This window comes from Nematostella vectensis, chromosome 4, assembly GCF_932526225.1.
Source record: "Nematostella vectensis chromosome 4, jaNemVect1.1, whole genome shotgun sequence".
NCBI lineage: Eukaryota > Metazoa > Cnidaria > Anthozoa > Actiniaria > Edwardsiidae > Nematostella > Nematostella vectensis.
In genome coordinates, this window is record NC_064037.1 from 16742463 (window position 1) to 16768311 (window position 25849).

Consider the following 25849-nt stretch of genomic DNA (forward strand, 5'->3'; position numbering starts at 1 on the left):
CTAACACAGTACCTTAGTCCCTCACAAGCCATGGCGGAACCCATAAGGAACTATGACTTCATGTTTAAGATCCTTCTCATCGGAGACACGAATACTGGCAAGACGAAGATACTCGGCAAATATGCAGGAGAAGACAAGATTAACGGGAACCCATCGGGAAAACAAACAATCGGTAGGGTTAGCAAAGCGTGCACTTATCCAAGCACGGTGGGTTGTGTTATACACAATGCCCACTGACCTTTAAAGTATTAGTTCTACAAGATCTACAGTAACTCTACAGTAGCTATAGCATTTGTGGCTTCGCAATCCAGTCAAGAATGCTTTTAGATAATTATAGCTTTCCGTGCAACTTAAATACAACTTAATGGCACACCGTTTAGGTCAATATCATTTCGGTATTTTTCATTTAGTTTTTCTGGGAGGTCGCTCAAGTAAAAATTAAACAACGTTGGCGAAATCATACAGCCTTGTTTCACGCCTGCGTAGCATCGAAAGGATTCAGTTAATGAGCTTTCAATTTTTACGGAAGACTTGTCATTTGAGTACATTGATTGGATTATGTCGAGGAAACGCCCGGTAACACCTACTGCTTTCAGTTTTTCAAATAGTTTCGCCCTAGGGACGCAGTCGAATGCTTTACTAAAGTCCACGTAGCACGCAAACAGGAAATTGTTTTTTTGGGGGGGGTTTCGCTTTGACATGCTTGTCAATTAGTGACTTTAGAGCGAAAATGCTGTCTATTGTTCCTTGCTCTTTCCTAAAACCACATTGTTCTGTTTTCAAAATGCCCTTCTCCGTTAGGTGATTATAATCTTTCGTTTATGATTGAAATAAAAACTTTGCCTAACATTGGCAAAAGTGTTACGCCCCTGTAGTTTTCAGGTTTCGATGGATCTTCCTTCTTATGAATCGGTACTATTAAACCGTAACTCCACATTGTAGGGTAAACCCCAGAGTTTAATATTTTGTTGAAAAGGTTACCGAGATAACTTTTCAAGATCGTTTTGCTGCACTTTAGAAATTCGTTCAATATGTTGTCCGCGCCTGGTGCCTTCCCAGATTTTAGTTTTTCTATGGATTTTATAATTTCTTCCTCGCTTAGTCTGTAGTCCAGGGGCCCCTCCTGATAGTTCCCATGATCTATTCGTCCGTTTTGCCTGGGCTGTGCTTCATTTGTTGCATTCAAATTTTTGAAGTGCTGAAAAAATTTTCCCGCATTTTCAGTCTCAATTGGGGACGCTTTTGTTGGCTTTTGTTGACGATGTGGAAACAGTTTTTCAACTGTCTCCATAAAGACTTAGAATTTCTAAAGTCGATATTATTGATTATGTTCGCGTAATGATTTTCTCTTTTTCTTTTGCACGTTTTTTTAAAGATTCTCCTTTTCCGATTCAGAGCATATCTTAAAGAATGATTGTTTGGTTCTTTCGAGATTCGGTATAAGTGCGTAGTTTTTGTATATCATTAGAAACTAAAATCTCTTTCAATTTCTCCTGTATTCCGTCCTTCCAGATAAGTCTTTTAAATTCTGTTAATTCTTCATTTTGGTCTGTCCTCTCTGCCTCTGCACCCTTTGATGGGCTCCGGACAGATAAAGCATAAGATAGAGAGCAATGATCAGTTAGATGTGGCTCCAGAGGTTTGACAATAAAATAGTTAATGCTAATTCATGATATTATTTGAAGCAATCACAAAATCTACAACGCTACTTCCGTTATATTTGAAACATGTTTTTCTTCCCTCGAGATCCCCAACTGATCTTCCGTTCAGAATTCTGAGATTGAAAGCCGTACAAATCTCTATAAGATTTTTCCCTCGGCTATCTGTCGTGTTTACGTCTTGAGAATTCCTGCGATTTGTTGTATCTGTCTCATAATCTCCAGTTCGCTCCAGTTTGTATCTCATTCATGGCGTTACTACTGCTTTTAGTAGCTAGAGTAGTGAGTTTACTTATATAAACGTCTTTTCCCGCACCTTGCACCTGCAGCGTGTTCGTGCTCAAGTAAAAGTTAACGGTCACCGATTCGAATTTTAGTACACTTGTCGTCCCGATTTGGTTTACGCTTACTAGTTTTTCGCTACTTCCTTCCTCCATCAAGTGCACTAGGAAATCTTTTAGTTTATCGGAGTTTCCGCTCCATTTTAGTTGGTTCTTATTAGTACTCAAAAAATTTTCAAGCTCCTCCAAGTGTGTTTTGCGTAGATTGACTTTTAGTAAAAGTTTATCTACGCGAAGTGTGTTTTCTGTCCTGCTTGATTTGTTTTGCCGGCAAGTTGGCTTGCTGGATTTTTTAAATTTTCGATACCCACACATTAGATTAAAAATGGTCGCTCCCTTACAGCGGCAAAGGCAGAAAATAATTGAGAATTCAGATAATTAGACGTGCAATGCACTCTAAAATGGATTCTGTCTGATATATTTCTGCCGTTTGCATACTTGTCAACCTTGAAAGCTAAAAAACCGGGAAATTGCACTTCAAATACAAGAACTGTACTGTATAAGAAATTCTCGATAAATTTTCTCGGGGGATTACAGTAAATGTATAGAAAGTTTCGATTTTTTTGCCAGGATATAAAGGCTAAAAACCTGAAGTCTCCCGCGAAAACCAGGAGAGTTAGCATCTAGTTGTCCTCCAAACTACAACGTGGAAACTCCAAGTCCCACGTTCTAGCGAGGACGGGAACATGAGCGTTGAAAGCAAGACTATCCTTGTTCGCTATGTTGTTCGCTATACCTGTTGGTAATTCAAAAACAAGTAAATTCTATTAAGTGCAACAGTCCCTTAGATTCAACTGAGGAGTTCCAAATAAGAAATTTCAAAATCGCTCAAAATTGGTTTAAAGTTAGCCCCTGGTTCCCTTATCATGGTTGGCTAGGGAGCCAAGCACTGCGCCGAGTCTGCCGTGCGATCTGGTGGCCGCAACCTCTGCGAGGATGTATCTAGCCGACCAGGGAGGATCGGGGAAGACCGAGTGGGCGGTGAGCATGTTCCGTGGCCGTAACGCTGTGGTGCTCACCCCCGAGAACGACCTCGCCCACGACCATCGCAACAACCCGCGCCTCGCGGTGAAGGCTCAAACCTACCACCACTACCTCTGCATACCAGCGGAGAAGCCGATAGAGGAGTGGAGACCTTCCGAGCTGGGGCACAAACTCGACCGTCTTGCAGAAATAATCATCATTGACGAGTGCTGTAAGGTGCAGACTAAAGTGCTACGCGCCATCCTAGGGTATCTCGCCACGCGGCCGTGTCAGGTAGTGTGTTGTGGCGACTATGGGCAGGTCCTGCCCTGGGGAGATAAAGAGGGGCCTCACGGTATGCTCAAGGAGTGGGCACAAGGGAACATCCGCTGGTTCGAGTCCGACTACCGCTGCCTGTGTGAAGACTGCGGAAAGCCGTACAGTACATGCGACTGCGGCTCTGCCGCCCCCTCCTCCAGGCTCCACTACATAAAGGGCCGGATTTGGTGTCAGCCAGACTCCCAACAGCTTGAGGTGTTTCGAGAGGAGTGGGATGGGGTGGCGTTCGACGCGGCGATCGAGCAGGCCCACCCAAGCGATATGTAGGTGTGCTCGACCAACAAGATGGGGGCCCTTGTCCAGCAGCGATTGGTAGAGTACCACAGGAGAAACTACCCCCGACTGCCAGCAACCATCCGCTTTGACCCCGATCCTAGCGTCGCGCATCGTTATCGCAAGCAAGGACGGCCGGTGCCCGTGCCAGGCAAAAGGGGCGAGAAGGTCGACGCGTACAAAGGCACGGTAGTCGAGGTCCCTCTCGGCGTGGTCCTTAACGGGCTTCCCCTCGAGTGGAAATATGCGGGCTGGGGGACAGTCCACCGGGTGCAGGGCAAGACCATCCAGAACCCAAGACGTCTGTTTATCATAGACCACAGCTTAGAGGGCTGGATTACGAATGCTGTGTACACCGGCATCTCCCGCGTGCGGCTCGCCGACCAGATAGTCCGAGTGATCCTCCCCGATGACACCCCCGGTGCCTTGGTTCCCACAGGACTGCAGGCTACGCCCAGTGAAGAGCTCATTATAGCGCGAATCAAGCGATACGCTATAGACGACAGGCAAAAGGGTCGCACGAAGTACACGGGGCCGCACCACGTTCTGACGGTAGACCACGTACTCAGCATGATTGCTGACGCGGAAAACAAATGCACGCTCTGTGGCACTCAGCTTCTGCTTCAGGGGTACACCAAGAGTCATCCCCAATGCTTCAGTATCGACCGGCGGGACGACAGTCAGGGTCACTACAAGTGGAATGTCAGACTCACGTGCCTCAGCTGCAATAGAAGGCACAAGCGCTGATCACGCTAGGGTGGCGCTAGCGTGGCGCTAGGGTGACGCTAGCGCGACCAGAAGATTTTTTCGATCGCGCTGGCGTCGCGCTATGCAACTGCGATCGCGTGAAGCCGTGCTTAGAGTACGCCGTGTAATACAACACTGGCTGTCCGGGCTCCATGACCCTCTTTAGTATTGGGTACGCCTTGCTTGTCCGCCACGGGTCCGTCGCTCGCCGTCGGCCCTTGTCCTGAAGGTCTTCCTCGTTTACGGCGATGTACACCTCCGTTCCTACCTCCAAGGGGACCTCTAAGGGGGGCTTTTCGGCTTTGAGAGGCACGCGCCTCAGCTTTATGGCGTCCTCAGGCGCAAGGCCAGTCATGCGAGTCTTCGTTGCGTTCATGTCCGAGATGACGATTGGCAGAGCAGTAACCCACTCGCGGTTTGTCTTGCCGGACGCAAGCTCCTTCGAGTACTGCGCACGAAATAGGCGCTGCGCCAGCCAGCGATGGAAAGACTCGGCGAAAGCTTGGCTCCTGTGGTGCCCAGGCTCAGCCCTCCACCCCGTGGTCTGTTAGGAGCTTCGTGGTAGCACCCTTGAACTCCGTGCCGTCATCAACCATGAGGACTTTAGGCCATGTGAGAGGTCCCTCTTCGTAGATGCCAGCGAGTTCGCGGGAGACGACGGCCGCGCTCTTAGTCCTCAGTGGGCGGGCGGCTGGGATGGCGGGCTCGACACTGTCCGCGGCTGCTACCTCGCGTTGGCTCCGCGCGTCAGCGCTTGCCGTTCCGGTGTCGGCACGACAGTCCACATGACGCGCTATGTGTAACGCCCCGGCGGCTAAAGCCATCAACCGACCGCGGCGTAGAGCCAGGCTTCCGCACAATATGCGGAGCTCGTTGTTGACGATGTAGTCGGACACTAGGTCATTGTGAAGATCGACCACACTGTCTATCGGCAGCGCCATGCCTACTAGCTTGGTCGTAAGCTTCAGAAAGCTGTCTGCCAGGGCGTCTGTAGTCCGGCTGGCTAGAGCGGTCTCGTATCGCCTCTGGTACTTCCTCACCTCCTCGGCGCTCATGCGTTTGACGTCGTTGGAGTCAGGGCCTTGCCTACCATTTTTCTCGACTTCCCCGAGGCTACGAGAATCGCGGGTTCCTCCCTCGCGTCTGCTATCTCAGTTTGCTCACCTCCGGTTGCCGCCCCGGCAGGATGCGTCGAGCAGTCCAACGACTCGACGGCCGGGAGGCCTGCGGCGTCCCCCTCAAGAAGACTCTCAAAGTATTCGTCGCTCATCATGCCGTGGCTAAGGTGCATATACGTTATGCCCGAGGGCGGTGGTTACCGTTCGACTAGGGCGATGGTATAAGGGTGACGCAAGCAAAACTCTAACTTCGAGAACTTTTTCGTCTTGAGGGCCTTCATGCACTCTTTCATCTTCTCCTCTGAAAGCTTCGCGTCGTAGTCATGCAGGATAGCTTTCATGTCCGCCTTGCTCGGGGTATAGAAGACCACCAGGGTCGCGATGTTCTCGCGGAACGGCTCCGTGATGCTGGTGAGCTGCTGCGTGATCACCCACACGCTAATACCCACGTGGCGCGCGCTGAACGCCAAGTTGACGAGCTGGTCAGAGCGCCTCTTTACGTCTTTCGAGGCCGCACAGTCGTCGAGTATGATTAGCGTATTAGTGCCTTCGAAGAGAGCGGAGACAAACCTCAGCAGCATATTGATCCGACCCGCCTCAGGTGCGATGACAAACAGACGATTGTTGCCCTCGCCGAAGCCGTCGTATGTTTTGTTTGAACTTCTCAGAGTCGCGAGTCCCTGCCGTGTATGGCTCCACGAAGAGGAGCAGCAGACCACTCATAGACCTTCGCAGCAGGTTGACACTCTCTTTGATTATGCTGTCCGTCCCTTTGCTAATCACGAAGGTCTTGTGAAGGTTCACTTGCTCGTAGAAGAACGTTGTGCCGTTGTGGTAGGCGGCGGCTGCAGACCGGGCGAGGTTGTCGTCCCTCAGGCTTTCGTACTCCAGCTCTAGATTTTTGATGCCATAGGATAATTTGGTGGCATCAGTTCCGACTACTACCTGGTCAGCCGATGCGAACGTTATCTCGAAGAGCAGCGCCTCGGAGAGCGCCCTTGGGTATAGCACGCCGTGGTCCGTCAGCAGAGAATGGTCTAGCGGGATGGTGTACCTCGCCCCGTGGGTGGCGCTTAGAGCGTTCTCCTTGGCGTTACTGGTCGCCTTATCGCCAGCCTTGGAGCGAAGCCTGCGCATGTTTTCTGACTGTATGCCCTGCTCCAGGCGGTCCTCTCTCTCGACCTTGGACAGGTAAAGCTCCTCGTACGTCTTGAAGACGTCGTGGCGGTTGGTGTCCTGGAGCGTTTCTCCTGCAAACGTGATTTTCAGGCGGCTCACGAGATTTCGGCCGACGTTGTTCACGACGGTATTATTCGCATGGCCTGAGACGGCGAGTTCGAGACCGACCCTCAAGGAGCCAGGCACGAGCGTGACGCCTTCCGATAGCTTTGGGACTGCCACATATAGCGTCTCCTCTGGGGAGGCCGTCGACGGGTTGAGAGTGACCTGGTGAACAGTTCTCTGGGCTCTCAACCCCAGAGGGATTCTGGGTGTTCGCTGCGGGTCGAGTTTATCGCTGACTGACATCGTATACGCGTATGCACATAAAGTACGAAGTCGCGTGGCTATGGTGCGGACTGTTAGACATGTCTAGCATAGCATAGCACGAGTTATGCGTGCGCATCATGGGTGATGTTGACGTTGAAATTGACGATACCTAGCCGGGTGCGTCCGCCGATCGCGGGGCGGGGGACGACGAGACGACGCCCCTCATCCCGTTTGACCCCGACGATGGGGAGTCGATCCCAATGACGAGCACGTCATCGCGTATGCATGCTGCGCATAGCATGGCTACTCGAAGCGCAACGCAAACCGCCGGAACGGCAAGCGCTGAAACCTCGTTCATCACAAAGGGTGCAGCGACAAGACTCGGTCTCCAGTTCCTCATGGAGGAATACCCAAACCTTAACGAGAATCTGCTACGGTTCCAGTCAGACCGGAGGGGAAAGACGCTAATACAGGTTCGCAACCTCGACAAAGGAGGTTGGTCTTGTAATGTTTGGGATTCCTGTTTGTATGACCGCAAGGTTTTCTGGGTAACAGCAATAAACAACGAGAGTCCGCCATTACTGTTTATTCGTTTTGATCCTAAGGTTTTTCTCAAATACATTACATTTTTTGGCGACGAGGATTTCGGAAATGGCAACCTACGGCAAAATAGACGAATTCGACAGAGATTCTGATTCATGGGAACAGTATATCGAGCGTCTAAACTTCTATTTTGAAGCAAATGGAGTAACTACGTCTGACGATGACTTGAAAATACGCCGTGCAATCCTCCTCAGTTCGGTAGGGAAAAAAACCTACAAATTAATGTCTGATCTGCTGGCCCCAGCGAAACCTGGAGAGAAATCTTATGCTGACTTGTGCACCTTGGTAAAGAGCCATTTCAACCCAAAACCGAGTGAAAGCGTGCAACGGCACAAGTTCAATAACCGTTTCAGATTGAGCGGGGAGAACGTGTCTGACTTTGTAGCGGCTCTACGAAACATGGCAGAATACTGCAATTTTGGTGGCAGTCTGGAAAATATGCTGCGTGATCGTCTGGTGTCTGGAATTAACAATGAAAGAATCCAAAGGCGTTTGCTATCAGAAGAGAACTTAACTTTCAAAAAAGCTTACGACATTGCTTCGTCTATGGAAACGACCGCACAGCACATGGCCGATCTTCAATCTGCTCCTTCTACGTTAAGTTCAACGTCTGCATCTGTAAAAAAGGTCAGTTCTTCGCCCTTACCGCGTTCTAAAAGCGAAAATAAAGAGTGTTATCGTTGTGGAAAAAATCACCACCCGTCAAAATGTCGTTTCAAGGAGGCCACGTGCCATTATTGTAAAAAGAAAGGGCATATTGTTGCCAAATGTCTCAAAAAAGCAAAAAAGTCGTCCGAGACAACCAAGCCAAATTCAAACCACCATCCAAAACAAGGGAAACCAGCAATTCATGTCCTGGATACTGATAAAGAAATAGAAGATGAAGATATATATCCATTGTTTGCTGTCAGTCAAGGCAACCGCCAAAATCCGTATTTAGTAGATGTTGAATTAAATGGTCTTAAAGTTCAAATGGAACTGGACACTGGTGCATCACTTTCAGTAATCGGAGAGGACATTTTTGATCAATTGAAGAACGTTGAGGGTTCATCTCTCAATCTGCAAGATACCAAGCTAACCTTGAAAACATACACCGGGGAGACAATTCCAGTTTTAGGAAAGCTTGTAGTGGAAGTCAAGTACAAGGACTTTTTTGAACACTTGCCAGTTATAGTTGTACAAGGCAAGGTGCCCAGTCTCTTTGGACGAGATTGGTTACAACATGTTAAGTTGTCATGGCCAGAGATTTTCCTAGTTCAAGTTGTATCCCCTGATGTGTCTGACCTGCTAAAGAAACATGAAAATTTATTCAAGGAAGGACTAGGGACAATTCAAGGAGTGAAAGCAAAGATATACGTTGATCCTCAAGCCAAACCCAAGTACTTCAAACCTCGCACGCTAGAATATGCACGACGTCAGAAGGTAGAGAGAGAATTGGACCGTTTGTTAGAAGAAGGAACAATTCGTCCAGTTCAATTTTCGGAATGGGCAACACCCATTGTGCCCATTGTCAAATCTGATGAGTCTATACGCATTTGTGGAGACTTCAAAGTTACTTTGAACCAAGTTAGCAAACTTGACAATTACCCAATTCCTAAAACAGAGGATCTGCTAGCTCAACTTGGAGGTGGAGTGCAGTTTACAAAACTAGATCTGAGTCAAGCTTATCAACAACTTGAGTTAGATGAAGAATCAAAGAAGTACACCACTATCACCACTCATAAAGGCCTATTTGAGTACAATAGACTGTGCTACGGCATTGCCTCAGCCCCTGGGATTTTCCAACGCACAATGGAAAATTTACTGCAGGGTATTCCGCATGTTGTAGTACGAATAGATGATATTCTCATTGCCGGGAAGACATCAGCAGATCATCTCAAAAGTCTAACAGAAGTCCTGTCACGTCTGGACAAAGCTGGCGTCCGTCTTAAACGTTCGAAGTGCATTTTTCAAGCACCTGAAGTCACTTACCTGGGACAACGCATAGACAAAGATGGTATCCACCCCCTTGACGAGAAAATCAAAGCAATTCAAGAGTCACCGAGACCTTCTAATCTGAAAGAACTGCAAGCCTTTTTAGGCATGCTTAACTATTACGCTTGTTACATACCTAACATCACTACAGTACTATCTCCTTTACATCAGCTGTTAGTCAAAGACACACCTTGGAACTGGAGTGAAGCACATGAAAAATCTTGGAACCAAGCCAAGTCCACACTTCACTCTTCACAACTTCTAGTGCATTACAGCTTGGAAAGAGAGTTAACCCTTGCTTGTGACGCATCACCATATGGTCTTGGTTGTGTTATTTCACATGTGATGGATGATGGGACTGAACGTCCTATTTCATATGCCTCACGTACTCTGTCCCCAGCCAAAAAGAACTATTCACAGCTCGACAAAGAGGCAGCAGCCATCATGTTCGGGGTGAGGAAGTTCCACTCATACTTATATGGACGGAGTTTTACCATCTACACTGATCACAAACCCCTGCTGGGTCTGCTACAGTCAACTAAACAAATACCGACCTCAGCCTCACCACGCATATTGAGGTGGGCGGTATTCCTGTCAGGCTACTCATACACTTTAGTATATCGAGAAGGCCAGAAAAATGGTAATGCCGATGGCCTGAGCCGGCTGCCATTGCCAAATGAAACCAGAAATGTTCCAGTGCCTGGCGACATTATGTTTGTAATGAATCATCTTGAAGTCAACACACCCGTTAAAGTCAAGGACATTGAGCGTTGGACCTCAAAAGATCCTATTCTTAGTGCAGTACGACACCAAGTAATGTCCGGTTGGCCCAATTCAAATGATCGCATTGAGTTCAAGCCCTACTCTTATAGAAAGCACCAACTTAGCTGTCAGGATGGCTGTCTACTCTGGGGCTCTCGCGTAGTCATTCCTCCTCAAGGAAGAGTCAAGCTTCTCCAGGAACTACATGATGGACATCCTGGAATGGTTCGCATGAAAATGTTAGCCCGAAGCTATTTCTGGTGGCCTGGCCTGGACGCGGATATTGAGCAAAAGGTGAAAGATTGCACAAGCTGCCAAAGTAATGCTAAGACACCTTCTACTGCACCCCTACATCCGTGGGAGTGGCCGTCTAGACCTTGGTCTCGCATACATATTGACTATGCAGGACCTTTCGAAGGACACATGTTCCTGGTGATCGGTGATGCCTATAGTAAGTGGATCGAGGTATTCAAGACAAACTCCAGTACTGCTGCAGTAACCATCCAGAAGTTAAGAGAATGCTTCTCAGTACATGGACTGCCTGATATCATTGTATCTGATAATGCAACTGCCTTCATAGGTGAAGAATTTGCCCTTTTTATGTCTGAGAATGGCATAAAACACATCACTTCAGCACCTAAACACCCAGCATCCAATGGATTTGCTGAAAGATATGTTCGCACTTTTAAGGAAACAATGAAGAAGATGGGAGGGGAAAAGGAAAACTTAGACACGAAGTTAAGCAGATTTCTACTAAGCTATCGTACCACACCTCATGCAACCACTGGTAAAACACCTGGTGAGCTATTAATGAACCGGAAGCTGAAGACGCGCTTGGACCTGGTAAACCCCCTTAGTCAGGACACAATTCGCACTCGTGTAGAAGATAAACAGCTTGCACAGAAGAAACAACCCGACAATCTAGTGCCACTCAGAGAATTTCAAGTGAATGACCCAGTATTTGTCAAGAATTTTTCATATGGTCCAAAGTGGTTATGTGGAACAATTATTCAACAGTCAGGACCGGTTTCGTATGTCGTTCAACTCAGTTCAGGTGGAGTGTTTCGACGACATGTTGACCATCTTCGCCTGAGGACAAGCACACCCACAGTCGCCAATGATCTTCAGAGTTCAACAGAATTGGCCCAAGTTCCAATGCAAACAACTGTACCCAAGCAGATTCCAGAGGAATTTAAGGAACCTGAGATCACAGTTCCAGAACCTTCATTGGAACCGAAGAAGACAGAGCTTCCAGCTTCTGAACCTGCAAGTACTCTGCGAAGAAGTACTCGACTCAAAACCACACCTACTCACCTCAAAGACTATGTATGTTAATTTTAAGCAGCATATCACACACTGTGTACATTTTTCCGGATCTGATGGATTGACAACTTGTCAAGAACTTGTCATGGACATTGTTGTTGTTTTTTACTTATTGACATGTTGTGTGTATAAATTTGATAGTTTTACTGGCCTCAGCAAGCAAGTATCTTTTAGTTGTAAACTTGGGTGGGGCAGTATGTAATGTTTGGGATTCCTGTTTGTATGACCGCAAGGTTTTCTGGGTAACAGCAATAAACAACGAGAGTCCGCCATTACTGTTTATTCGTTTTGATCCTAAGGTTTTTCTCAAATACATTACAGGTCTAAACCAAGACAGCTGTTCAACGAGGACGGGGGCGTCCGACGGGACGTTGCAAATCTGAGAGGCTTCAAGCTGGCGATGGGGTCCGTGGCAGAGGTAGACGCGGTCATCCAGGTAAACACAGAACGGATCCAAGAGCTGCAAGGGGTGGTAGCCACAGACTGGGAGACCATTGACGACCCTAACTCGTCAGAGAGTAGCCGCCAAGAGGCCCGTGAGCGCAACAAGGAGAGGCTGTCCGAGATTGACGAACTAGAACGCGGAAACCGAGAGCTCGAGAACCAAAAGCCGCTAAGAGAGCGCATCAAAGCCATATTCAAAAAGTACGGCTTTACCGTCACCGCTATCGGGTTGGCCGTAGCGACGAAGATCGCGGCCATTGTGAAGTCGCTCGGCAAGTCGCTCTCCTCCGTGGCCAGAGGGGTCGGTAACGGGCTTAAGGCCATCGGTAAAAAGCTGAGCGAACTTCTCCCCTGGCTAGTAGGCAGCATCGCGAACTTCGTGTTTAAGGCTGCAGGGGAAGCGGTGAAATTCCTTGGCGAAAATGCGTGGCTGCTCATTCTAGCCGTAGCCGCGTTCTTGGTTCGTCGAATGCAAAGCAGTCATCGGAACAAGTAATACGCCGCGGCCACCACGAGCACCGACAACCCCACCTTGAGGGCGGTGTGGTCACTTTTCTCGCCCGACATGGTAGGGGCCGCGCCCTCCGCGTGCACTTTCGCAGGGGTGCTTTGCCGCCGGGGCGGCGCGTGGTCAGTCGCGTGTTGCACCCTAGGATGCCCACCGGCCATGTTATGAGCACCGACTGTCTTTGTCTCGGTGTTGATCGCGTTTGCGCCGAGCTTCATGGAGTCCGTGGCTTTCTGCAGCTTATTATTGTAGCCCACGACGCTTTGCGTGTTTATCACCAGATCGCTCGGCATCAGCCACACTCCTGGTGCAACCGCAAGACTCAGTCTCACCTTGGCCTCCTGCACGGCTAACTGGTACCTTTGCACGCTTTGAGCGATGTCGTTTTCTATGATCGCGTCTTCGAGCAGCTCCGTGAACTCCGCCTGCGCCTCCATGGCTGGCCCACCGGCCCCTGCGATGGAGGAACGGACGTTTACCTGCGCGCCAAGCACTGTGTAGACGAACGCCTCGACCGAGCGGTCGAGTCTCCCTAGCCCTGCTTTTGTCAGCCCCTCGCCTTTGGGAGGCGCAAACCAGCTATATTGCACGCCCCCGTGGTCGTCGTTGCGTATGTAACCCACCTGCTTCCCACTATTGTACGTCCCACCTTCGTCGCTAAACAGATTGAGGTGGCTCGGGTACTCGTCCGCCGCCGTGTCGTAGCCACGGATCACGTGCACGTTGCGATACCCCTCCCCCGGGTAGAACACAAACACATCGCCTAGCCCGTGGTTCCGCCCGCCTTTCCATCGAAAGTCCGGCTTACGCGGCAAACCGAACTCTATACATAGACGCTCGAAAGCGGCCTTCTTGTAGGGGTTACCTTTTTGCGTGAACGGGTTGTCGCCAGGCAGGGGGACGCCATCCTCCGGGTGGTAAAGTAGACGTGAAACCTTAGAAATCCCCTGATGACAGAGGGGAGCGTGGCGAAAGTGGGGCCAGTTAGGGACACCCCACATCCGGCGGTTGCGCACCAGACCGCAAAGTTGAGTTGCTGTGGCCAGTACCCATAGGAAGGCTCCGATAGCCACCGGTGAGACTCCTTGGCGGACTTGTGCGTGACTACTGTCTCTTTGAATATGTCTCGGACTCTAGTCGTGAATGATTTGTCCTCAGCCACGTGTATCTCCAGCTGCGTGAGTAGTGGGGTGATGTCTGAGGCCGTGCTCTCCACGGGGGTCGCGGGTACGGCGTAGAGCAGCTTTTGCGCGAGGGTCAGAGACCTAGGGAAACCTAGGGAAACCGTTTTTTTGGCTTGTTCGGCTATAGCGTGTTTGATATGTTCGGCTATAGAGGCTCCCGCCGCAACTGCCGCCTTCTTCGTCTCCTCCTCCTTCCTTCGGGGGACCTCGTTCAGCATCTGCCAGCCTTCCCAATCCATGCTCAGCCCTATTAGACACGAAGGCGGGCTATGTTCAACACAATGGTGGTCCTACACGCTGAGTTCACCGGAGGTGAACTGACGCTCTTCTTCGGGCAGCCGATAAGGCGCCCGCGCTTTGTGGCGCTCCGGCAGTGCTCGCTGTTTAACAGCTGGTATAATCTCGAGCGGGAGCAGCAGATAACGACTACAGACTCCCTCCCGCCCATCGCTACTCTGCCAGCCGGGCACCACACGGCCGAGTCCATCATGGAAACGATCAACCACGCTAAAAGCCAGATTCTGACCGCGAAGCTGGATCCCCTCACCGGGAAGATCGTGCTCGTGTCCACAGGCATTGCGTTCCTGAACGCCGAGCTTTGCGCACTATTTGGCCTAGAGGCTAAAGACGATCAGATGGGGGAGCGGGGCCTCGCAATGCCCGTGGGGGATCCCCCACTTGAGGTGACTTTGTCGAAAATAGAGGCCATCTACATCTTCTGCGATATCGTAGACCGCACGAAATGCTTCGCCTTAGACGAGCCTTCAACCGTTCTCGCTTGCCTAGAAACCCGCGGGAGGCCGCACGAGAAAGTCGTCTATGGGCCCGACACCCCCATTTGTGTCGCAGCGTCTTCCTCTGAGTTTGTCTCGAGTATCCGAATATGGGTCAGGGATGACCGCGGTAGACGGGTGGACTTTAAGTGCAGGCCTGTTCGCCTCGTATTAGAGCTAACCTAGGCCCGACGTAGCAGGCATGGCGAACAGCGACGTTAGCAGCGGTGGCATATCCATATATCCCCCGCTCCCCAGTGCCCACCCCCCGCAAACGCCTACCGCTCCGGCAAGCACCGGCGGCGACGCTCAAAGTTTCCGACTCCAGGTAATACGTGACACTCAGAGGGTTCTAGACAATGAGATAGCGCATTATCGACAGGTACGTTAGAAGTATAAGCGCGCCTTCGCCGTTACCCATGCTGTGTCTGTGGCATCCGGCATCGCTGCAGGGGCGCTTTCCAGCGCCGGGCTGGGAGTCTCTTTGAGTGGGATAGGGGTTCTGATCGGCGCTCCGCTGGCAGGGGTCGCTGGGCTGGCCGGTGTCGTGGGCGCGGGGGTGGTCTCTAGGGGTCTTACGAGCAAGGTGGCTAAACACGAAGACACGATGGTTCTAGCGGAGAGTAAGAAAAACTCGATCAGCGAGCTGGTCTCTAAGGCTCTGTAAGACGGGCGTATCTCAGACGAAGAGTTTCGGCTAATACTTCAGGAACAAGAGAGATACAACGCGCTCAAGGCCGCTATCAGAGCTCGGCACGGCCTCGCACCGCATGATAAAAAAGTGGGAAAGGGCCCTCCCTGGTGGCACGCGAAAGGATGAAAAAGAGACTGCGAAAAATTCGCGAGGAGTTCGGGAGCGAGGTGTTCGAGTAGAACTCAGGTTTAAACGCCACGCTAGCGGCTTTGAATTTACGGCCGAAAAACGGTTATTCCACGCTCCGTAGGCTGGCGGCCCTCCTCGTTTTCGCGGCCCCACCGCTATTTGCCCCAAAAAGTCGTGTACGCGCAAGTCCTTGGGCTTGCACGCGCCCGGCCTACACCCTAATTATTCACGAACGCGAAACACCTGCGGCCCTAATTGATTATTCGTGTACGCGAAATCTATTTTGCCTACATTAACTTTTGCCGATTGTTTATGTACGTGAAATCGATTTGGCCTACATTAGCTTTTGCCGATTGTTTATGTACGCGAAACATTATCTGCCTGATACATAGAGACGGGGCTGGGAGGCCCGGAGGGGGGATCCGGGCCTCCCAGGCCGTTTTACTGAAACTACCCAGTCCCCCCCTAGTACACATAAGTATAAATTGTCCACTAGTGAATTACCTTCTATTTGAAGAGGATGCATTGTAATGTTCCTTTATAAAATAAAAGCAAAATAATCAGTATGCTTTTGCCCTCTATAACAAAGAAGAAGAAACTCTTGTATCATGACCCCATGTATTTTGGTCTTGTCTGGATTGTATTTCTTTAATAATAAGGTGTCTGTAACAGCGTCCGGTCCATGGGGGAAGGTTGATGTATATATATATATATATCAACATAAGTTCTGATAAGCCTATATTCATTCTCAACTTTGACTGTTTAAGTAAACTTTTATAAGTCAATTGTATACAGAGGGAGTAAATGTTAGGAAATTGATAATAAAATATATGTTAGGTTTACGATGAAAAATCTGGTTAGAACATAAATCGCACTGATAATGTATAACAAGAATATTAATGTGTAAATATAAAAGCATTTACTGAAAATCATATTCTCTCTACCATAACATAATTGCTACCTGACGGGAAGTCGAGGCGAAGTCCCCATCCCTTGACAACTCGGCCCTTTCTCTTTCCAATTTACTTTTCTGGCTTTCAATAAACTTTCCCAAGTCATCAGCCATCGAGATTCTCGTTTGAACTCAGCACAGAAGTTTTAGGTTTGATGGGAAAGTTATGAATAAGCGACAAAGCCCAAAATTATCGAATGTTCAACACCACAACAACCTTGTTCTTGTTGCCATGTCGAGAAATACAGAATGTGCTCATCCGTTTCTTCAAATCAAACCATTGTCAAAAGATGCCGTCCATTTAGGAGAAGCATTAGCAAGTGTTGATATCCAGGCTAGGGATCTCTACAAATCAGGACAAAGTGATGATTTACGCGAAACAATATTTACAATCCGTTTCTCTATGCCGCCATTTTGATGTCGTAGTTTTACACAGAATGCACCCGGTTATTTGGCGGGTAGGGAGAAGAGGGCAGGGGGGGGGACGCAAAAATCGGTGCCCAAATTTGTATCTGCGAAATATTGGGGGCACAGTCACTCCCCTTCTGGTCATTTCCTTATAACTTTTTAAAATATTGGTGGGGGCGGGGGGGGTCACGTGAGGGCCCATGAATGTCTTTGGCGAGCACCCCGTTTTTTCACGCGAGACCGAGCATTTTTATTTTTTGAATAAATCGAGCAGGGTGCACATAAAAAATGCGAGAACGATGGGAAAAATTCTCGGGATACCAAAGGATAATATTCGCAATTCCTTTATAGAGCTTCAAGTAAATTCAGGTCCTCCCCCCCCCCCCCCCCACCCCTAGAAGAAAAAAAAACACACTAATCACAATAATCAGTAACTTCCTATGGGCACGGGACTGCAGTTAGGAGAAATGTGCAGAGCTGCAAGTTTGTTGTGCTAGACAGAAACTTACATTGAAATGAATCTGTCTAGAGTGGCAATCTGGCCTCAGGAGGAGCACCAACAAACACGACGGCTCTTACCGAACTCTACCTAAAAACGAGGAGAATTCATACTTTGAACATCTGAAAAATGCACTTCACCATACCTGTCAACTCTCCCGCATTAGGCGGGAGTCTGAAGATTTTGGACACCTTCTCCTGCTCTCCCGCGTTGAGCACCAAATCTCCCGCTTTTTAGCGCTTCCGAAAAATTATTCTATAGGAAATCGTCATTTTGCCTATTTTCTATTAAAAAAAAAAATATTAAAAACAATAATTTCCTTGCATAGTGCAATTTATCTAACACCCTCGTGTGGTGATTTATAAGTGGATTTGTTCGAGAGCTTTCTATTATACCCACCCCTCCCCCAAAAAATGAATATGTAAAAATTCAAGCTTACCGAAGATAACCAGACCTTATTTTGGGAAAACTTGCCATTTTTTTGCTCTGTAGCGCATACCCCCTCGCGATGGGAGCTCCACACTTCGCTATATTCATTGAAGCGATTGTAAAAGCAGTGAATGCAGAATAAAACAGAAAATACGGAGCTTGAGAATGATATTGTGATACAATGAGAGTAAAGCTCCACGAAAAAAATGTTTTTCAATATAAGTGGGTTTTTTATATTGCATTTTTAAAAATAAAGATGCTATATTTTGTTTACTCATTTTAAGGATTAATTCCCCGATTTGGGGATAGATTCAGCGACCATTTTCCCCAGCCTAGTCCCAGGCGTTCTTACCGGATTTCCTGTGCTCAGAGATAAACCGTGAGGTAGCCAGGGGGCTGGGACGAGCTCACCCACAGAACTGATTTTACCTTGCCTATGCATCGACCTCACGGCTTAGATATTTGTCATTTCACGACTTAGGGCTTGTTTCCCGAGAAAGGAAGGCATACTCTACACATTTGTAGGTTTGTTTGCTTCTATTTTCATCGTAAAAGCTTGCACGAAGCTCCGAATTTTGGAGAAAATTGAATCGAGACTTGTTTTGATCTTCGCTGGAATCTACTCCGCATTTGTAAGAATCTTCCCGATGCCACTTTCCTCTTGTTGCAGCTAAGTTTTCCTCATTTGTATTTCTTTTTATTTCCTTTGCGAGTTGTGTTTCCATGTATTACTAAAGTTATTTTAATAAATGTGGAGAAGTCAAGAATCGAAATCTATCGTGTTTACCCTTGATTTTATGCAGCCATATGCAGCCAGCAAAAAAAAAAATATTTTGTGATTAAATTCTTGATGGCAATAGTTTTTCACTAAGCTATAAATCGGAATAATCCTGCTATCTGTGCTATACAGTATGTATTATTGAATACAGTTTCATTTTCATATTTTTGAATATCTTGGTTATAGAATTGTTATAGAATCCTTTCATCAATCCTGTAGAATGCTTCCCTGCTAGCAGAGGCCTCTTTTCTCTGTATTTCGCTGGGCTGGAGCTCGCGAGGACAAGAACTCCAGCCCTGCGAAATGCAGAGAAAGGAGGCCTCTGCTAGCAGGGAAGTAGAATGCGTCTAATGAGTTTTTTTGTTAGGTCTCCGAAGCCACTTGATCAGTTTTAGGGGTTAAGACCAGCGGTCTGAGTTTGTCGAGATTTCTCGGAAAAATGAAGTTTGGGTGCCCTAGCTCAAAATTAAACTGGTAATAGGTATGGGTGACCATGGTATCCTTTGAAAGTTTGAAGCAATTTGGATAAATATTTTTGGCGATAGAAGCCGAAAAGTAATTTTTCGTCTCCCGCACCCGGATTTGAGACAATTTCGTGGTTGTTAGAAAAAGACTAAAAACCGGTTCTTTTTGTGATCCCTTCACTTGTCGCGTGCCCGGGCGTGTGTCGGCGGCGCGATAAGTTCAAAGAGAAAGTGAGCTGTCACTCGTCAATCATGTCTCATACCAACATCACAACATTGGCCGTAACTACGCAGGTTTTTGAACAATGGAATCGAGCGTTGTTTCACTCCCTTCCTATTTTATATAGAACCTAAATACGAAGTTAGGTTCGGAGAGCGTTCGGGCTAGTCACGAACACTCAAGGAAAACAACGATCGCGTGGGTTTTTAGACAAGAGAAATAGAAATATAACGAGAAAGGATTTCGCTGAATCGGGAGGCAGGAGACATTTCGCACAAAGGTTAGAGATATTTTATTGGCTGAATACAATATTCAATACAAATTGGGAATGCATTTTTGGTTATTTTATTAAGAAGTCGCTGACAAAGTATCCTAATTCCCGTGACCAGACCCTCAAAACGACAACGTTTTTCTTCATATGGGCCGTCGTAGCAGGGGGTTATGCACTGGGGGAATGTGCACCCCCCCTCCCAACCAATATTTTAAAAAATTAAAAGGAATTGACCAGTAGAGGCGCGGCTGTCCCAATATTTTCTTAATGTTTCTGTATTGTGCCCCAAGTATATTACGATATGGCTTTCTGGTCATTGTGTGCGTGGTGTTGGTTTGTTTCCATCATCTGTTGATCATATCACAGATATCAGTGCAACTTGAGTACTTCAATTATTCAGGTGTGTGCAGGGGGAAGTAACGCTATTCTAGTCCGCCATGTTATGAAGAGAAAACGAACCATAGCGCCGACATATTTTCCCCGGGAAGGATCCCAATAAAAACGATTAAAAAAGCCAAGTAAAGGTAAGTGGAAAACTATATGCCATCTTGTCAAGTTGTAAATATACCCAGTATGGATGGACTTCAGGAATATTATAAAGAGAGCTAATAGTGTGACAGGCATACGAAACCTTTTATTTGGTTATTTACTGTGCATTCGACATTTCCAAACCTGCCTGAAAGATATTTACCGTGTGAATGGAGAAAATTGTCTTTTCTTTGGTACTCACAAGCGACAAATGAATCCTATATATCTCCCCTATGATACTAAACCGTACGGATATTGCAGCCGTGAACAAGGAAATGAAACAGGCTCTAGAATGACGATTGAAGCTATCTAGCAATCGAGTTGCTATGTTTGCGTACATTCTATGATGTAATGGGGTCGGTGATACGCATCAGTTTGACTTTGCAATGTCAAGCGCGACGGACGAAAAAGCCGTTAGAAATTTGAAAGAATTTCGAAGCAAGAAGGGATGCGATAAGCTTATCCGCGAAGCAATGGAAAGTTTGGTATAAGTAGGAACTTAATTTATATAGATACATGTTGAATTGATGCTTTCAAATATTAACAACGATTTTCAGCGGGGGATTAAAATAGCTGAAACTATTTCTAAGGGAGTGTTTATTAAATACATCGAGGGGGGGGGGAGGGAGAGATATTGAACCACCAAAGGGGGGGGGGGCTCTGAATTTTTTAGGAGCCGTCTTTTTTTATGATCTAGTTTGTAGCACAAATAATTTAAGACTTTTGTCTTTATAAAACAGTTGGATATACCGATGACAGTTTTTAACAGGAACAAATAGAAATCAACTTCTAAATAGTGGTGAAAGACGATTTACATCAAAACAAATTATAAAATTATGAAGGCCGAAACCGAAATTTGTGAATAACAGATGTCAGAAATAATGATGAACTTGACTACATCATCAATTCGGACAAAGAGGGCAGCTTCGCAGTATTCATTTTCCAGATTTAAAGACTTTTAAATCTTTTTATTTATTGAGGTCGTAGGGGCGGGGGGGGGGAGGGAGGGGGGCTTAAAATGGCAAATAATGGCGAGATTGGGCAGCAGCAACGTCGAACAATTTTTTTATTTTCAAATCAGAATATTTGTTTCAACGCTATTTGTTCGCTCATAGAAACAATTAAATAACCTACACTAACCGTGAGCCTTCTGTACTCCAATCTCATAGCCAGCTAGCAGACTAGCAGGGCTTTCTTCCTGTTTGTTTCTATCAGTTCACTTATTCGTATCTGTGAGCCCGCAATTGGATAACTGGTCTGGTCGTTTGTCCTGCGACTGATATTTCAGCCTATCAAAAAGCGCCTTGATAGGACGCTAACCATTAGGAAGGCTCAAGTAAAAAGCTTTAAGTCTTGAATCCAATTTTCCGATAGAGGTTTTTGTGTTCCCTGTCACTGGCTTTGAACTATCTTTTACACGGAATGGGTGTGTTTGTCCTACAGGCTTCGGAGAATCGCACGGGTTGAGAACACGAATTTTTATCGGGATGTTAACCTTTGACCGATGAAGCGACGGCAGGACAATAAAAAAGTCGAAAGTGTGTGAGGATAGTACTTCCCGGCCGCGGCAGGGGCTCCTTAGCAGAGGCTCGTTTCTCGAAACATCCGAGAATTCTCGGGCCCGAAAACTATTTATTCCTTAAATTTGAAAAGCTGGCTAATTCCTATAAAATTTATGGTATCTAAATGTGTTGAAATATCGTCAAACACCGTATTTTATAGATTTATAAATTTTGATCTTTCCCGAACTTCTCGGGCCCGAAATTCAAATGGCTTAAATATTAAGAAAGTTCTCGAGACTTTTCGGGTAACTTTCTGGCTTCAGCAAAACTCCGAAAATAGCCCTATTGAGCGTAAACATTTGGAACACGAACCAAGAGGAAGTTCAAACTGTTGTAGAACATGAAAGCGGTTCTCAAAAAGGAAAACATGCGAAATTTTGGGCAAAAATGCAAAATAAAGTTTTCGGGTCCGAGAATTACCGGGTGTTTCGAGAGACGGGGCGCCAGGCCCGGACAAGCATATGTGACCATTGATCGTTAGTGGGGCCCATGAGGCCTAGCGACGGCTGGAAATCGAGCCTATTACACGTCTAATTTTTAGTTGAGGCTGGGCCGTTTGAGACAGGTTTGAGACATTTTAAGGTAGTAGTGTGTATAAGAATATAATACCCAATAAATTATTAAAGAGTTACACTAATGATCAATAGCAATAACCTGGGTAACAGAGGCTCCAAGCTTCGCAGCGACAATGTTGCTACTATGAGCACAATTTGATTCTGCATTTTAGAACGCATTAGGACTAAAAAAGAATTTTTTTTTCTGCTATCTGAGCCTCGGCATGTTTTAAGCATGTTCTTAAAATCTCGTCCCCAGAGCCCTAGACTTCTTCCCAGTCCTAACGGTCGGAGTCACGCAACGACCTGGGCGGTGAGATTGCGCAAGGTCTGTTCGCAGGCTTTACATCCTAATGTTGTTATTCGCGCGCCGTGTTTAGTTAACAGAAGAACGAATCTCGGACTGCGTTGTTTTTGATGTCTTGAGGGGGAACAGTCGGGCAGAGAATCTGAGATCCGTTCTTCTGTGAACTAACCCCGGCGTGCGAATAATAGCCTGCGTGCAGGGGGGGACTGGGGGGTTTCATAGAAACGAGTGGGAGGCGCGGATCGCCCCTCCGGGCCTCCCAGCCCCGTCTTAGGCTTGGGGTCGCGAATCCCCCCTCCGACCCCCAAGCCCCATTCCAGGATGGGGACTTTCAGTGACACCGAAACGCGTTTCGCGTAGATTAATAAATGCTGGTTATTAATCTACGTCGGGACCACTTCGCGTAGAGTCGCCATCTTGGATAATTGAGCTTGGTACTTCATGACATACGCTTTTAAGAGCTTTCTGACTCGCACTCTAATGAATAAAGCTGTTATGAAGTATCATGGCTATATTTTTCAAATAATGCAGTTCGAACCCCCAAGGACTTGCAATTAGACCTCCGTCTGTCCTGTGGTATACCGAGCGTTCGAAGGGTGAAGTGCGGAAAAGATCATTGGGGGTGGCTAAAGGTCGGCCACGCAAACACGTGCGGCCAGAGGTGCATGGACACCTACTGCAAGGTGCACCTCCAAGGGCTCCGTAAGGGCAGCCCCCTCCCCGTGCCGTGCAGGATCTGCGGCATAGGGACGCAGTCGGAGACGCGGTTGTGCCGCTCCTGCGGAGCGAATCGTGAAGGGCAGAGGATGCGCGGCGTCGAGAGGCGCGCTCGGGGATGGTTCGTACTCGTCCTGTCTGACATCGCAGCCCGCGGTACGGGCAATAAGAGACTGGGTGGCACAAGGCATACCCAAACACTCGTCCTGTCTGACATCGCGGCCCGCGATACGGGCGATTAGAGACTGGGTGGCACAGGCATACCCAAACACTCGTCCCGCCGGCTGTGATACGGGCAATTAGAGACTGGGTGGCACAAGGTGTACCCAAACACTCGTCCCGCCGGTTGTGACACGGGCAGTTAGAGACTGGGTGGCACAAGGTGTGCCCAAACATGGACGCTTACATAGAGGAGGTTCTCAATGGCATGCGTGACAAAGAGGCGCCCGCCGTACTGGCAGGGCTGGTCCAGAACATCCTGGACGAGGACATCCCCGACGATGTCAAACACAAGCTTCTTAAGCCGCTCGTACCGGCGAAAGTGTGGACAGAGGAAGTCCGGCGCGAGTTCGACCCTTTGCTGCCGGGACGGCGGCAAAAGGGGCCCAGAGAGCTTAGACCCCGAGAAGTACTATTCTCTCTTCGTCGGGGGCGCCCATCTTCGGTTCCCAAGCGTGGATGCCACTCTTCAGGGCCGAGACATAAGCGCCGGTGTTTATTAGGAGATACGAGATCTTGGTGGAGCAGGTGTCATTGCTCTAAAGCCGGTTATGCGGGGGCCTGACATTAATGACGATGGCTCGGTGTGGTGGGTCTCGCACGAGCGGGAGTCTCTGCGGGCAAACGCAGTGTTGCCACCGGTACTTTAGATGGTGGACCCCGACCGGCGTTACAGACTCTTTACGGTCGTTATAAGGCCCCCGCAGAGCCATTGGCGCCAATCACAGAGGAGGAAGGGCGCTCGGAGCACGAGATCGGTGGGTCGTTAGTCAAAAGAGGGGGCCAAATCGCAGTCGGTGTCCTGGAAGGCATCGATGCGGGTATTTGGGAGAAAGGACGAGAGTACCTCGTCTACGTGAGATACGAGCTTCGCCCTCTACCTGAGCAAAATGGTGAGCCTAGGCCAATGTTTGAGCGAGAGGGGAGTGACGCCTTCGCTAACTGTGTTGTGAGCTATGTTACCGACTTCTTGAGGAATCGCGGCACCCCGCGCTCCCTTGGTCTAACCAAGACGCGAGGCAAGATCCTCGAGCGATTTGACAAGAAGCTGTCCACTATGGGATGCACCAAAGAAGACCTCTTTGAGATGGAAAAGAAGCTCGAGGTAAAGCTAGTAGCCGTGGACGCCCTGGGTAACGTCCTGTTGGACTCGGGGAAGTACAAGACTAAGACGAGGATCACTATCCCTTGCCACAATAACCACGCCTGGGCGGAGCTTCCGACTGAACCACCTGCGATCGCGAGCGTCCACGGCCTAGACTTCGAGGCTGAGAGGGAGCTTCGTTCGTTATGTCAGGAGAAGGCAGCCACCAGTGCCGCCATAAAAACGCGCGAGGCGAAAGTGCGAGAGGTGCTCATTCGCTTTATAAACAGGGCGATCCCCAGAAGCACGAGGATCTGGCTGTGTGGGCGTGTTATAGTCACGCACGAAGGCAAACTGTACCGATCGGGACAGGACGGAGCGACTATCGACAGGGCGTTTACAGACAAGACTGGATATGATCCTCAATGAAGCTACGCACTCGATGGGCGGTGCAATAGGGTATCGCTTCAAGAAGTGGACCCAAAGAGAGAACATCAGGCCAACGCCTCTTAAATATAGGGACGTCTGGCAAGCGGCGCAGGTTGAGTCCAAAGTGTGGAATAGCAAGGAAAACTTAGGGGCGCAGCCTCATGCGCACATCGACATGCGTGCGGCGTACCTAGGATGCGAGGACAGTGTCTTCGGCGGCGCCTCGGACGCCATTGATCTGCTTCCCTACGAACGTGTATCGTATCGCGGATGTTGTGGGACGGCCATTGAGCGAGGTTCTTCAACTGACCGGGGCCATTCAGCTGACCGAGTTGGAGTTCTCTGAGGCCTGCCACCCCTACACTTCCGGGAGGGTAGGGCAGCACTTGGAACAAAACGAGGGCTGGATCACCACGCCAGAGCTCAAGGACCTGTTAGACTCGGGTGACCTCGTCATGGCCACGGCGAGGGAGGTGTTGTATAGCGTCGGAAAAAAAGGACTCCATCAAGTTCCCCCATTCCATCGCGTGCCGCCCCGGCGGCGAAGACTCGCAGTACCCTGAGGGTCGAGATCTCGCTGTCCGTTTCGTAGGCAAGTGCGCTCGCCACGGCGACGAGTCCTCGATCGTAGTCCGCGACCGTGGAGAAGCCGCGTATCTGGTAAACCTCCTTGCGGGCACCGACCACTTACTTAACTTCGAGCATGCCGACGGGGCTCATCTGATCCAATACAAAGACGGTGCCCGGCGCTCACAATGGTACCATATCGGGGCCTTCGTCTTGGCGTACGCAAACATAGCGTTGCGACGCATGTTGAGGCGGATCTCTCGCGAAGACGTCCTCCGAGTGTGCACAGATGCCATATACGCAAAGGCGGTGCCCAGTGGTGTAAAGTAGCGAAATCCGAGATATGGAGAGTGGCGCCACAAGAAGCCTGGGTACGAGTGGCGACCCGGAGCGGCTTGGGGTCCGGAGAGGTCGGGGAGCTTGGCTATGGAGCCAAGCACTGCGCCGAGTCTGCCGTGCGATCTAGTGGCCGCAACCTCTGCAAAGATGTATCTAGCCGGCCAAGGAGGATCGGGGAAGACCGAGTGGGCGGCGAGCATG

At 48.6% G+C, this 25849-nt stretch overlaps 4 protein-coding genes across 5 annotated transcripts in view; 3 read left to right on the forward strand and 1 right to left on the reverse strand.

Moving 5' to 3' along the window:
* The window catches only part of LOC5511331 (centrosome and spindle pole associated protein 1), a 110244-nt gene extending 93544 nt beyond the window's left edge, over positions 1-16700 (reverse strand). The window contains exons 1-2 of the mRNA XM_048726354.1: positions 16283-16700; positions 15826-15857 (exon numbers count right to left, since the gene is read on the reverse strand). Coding sequence (XP_048582311.1) covers positions 15826-15857; positions 16283-16387 — 137 coding nt within the window. The 5' untranslated portion in view covers positions 16388-16700. The remainder of the gene's footprint in view (positions 1-15825; positions 15858-16282) is intronic.
* Positions 1-25849, forward strand: part of LOC5508952 — a 57795-nt gene that overhangs the window by 18050 nt on the left and 13896 nt on the right. Inside the window, exons 1-2 of one of the 2 annotated variants that reach the window (XM_048726359.1) lie at positions 19084-19351; positions 19743-19866. The exons of the other annotated variant lie outside the window; for it this stretch is intronic. The gene's annotated coding sequence lies outside the window, so the exon portion shown is untranslated. Of the gene's footprint in view, positions 1-19083; positions 19352-19742; positions 19867-25849 lie in introns of those variants that run through there. 2 annotated transcript variants of the gene reach the window in all.
* LOC125561831 lies at positions 7245-12770 on the forward strand. Its single transcript, XM_048726364.1, has 2 exons — positions 7245-7426; positions 11911-12770. The coding sequence occupies exons 1-2, from the start codon at positions 7326-7328 to the stop codon at positions 12527-12529; spliced, it is 720 nt and encodes a 239-aa protein (XP_048582321.1). The 5' UTR covers positions 7245-7325; the 3' UTR covers positions 12530-12770.
* LOC125561829 (uncharacterized protein K02A2.6-like) lies at positions 7446-11861 on the forward strand. The gene has a single exon (XM_048726352.1). It carries the CDS (start codon positions 7579-7581, stop codon positions 11599-11601), a length of 4023 nt encoding a protein of 1340 aa, XP_048582309.1. The 5' UTR covers positions 7446-7578; the 3' UTR covers positions 11602-11861.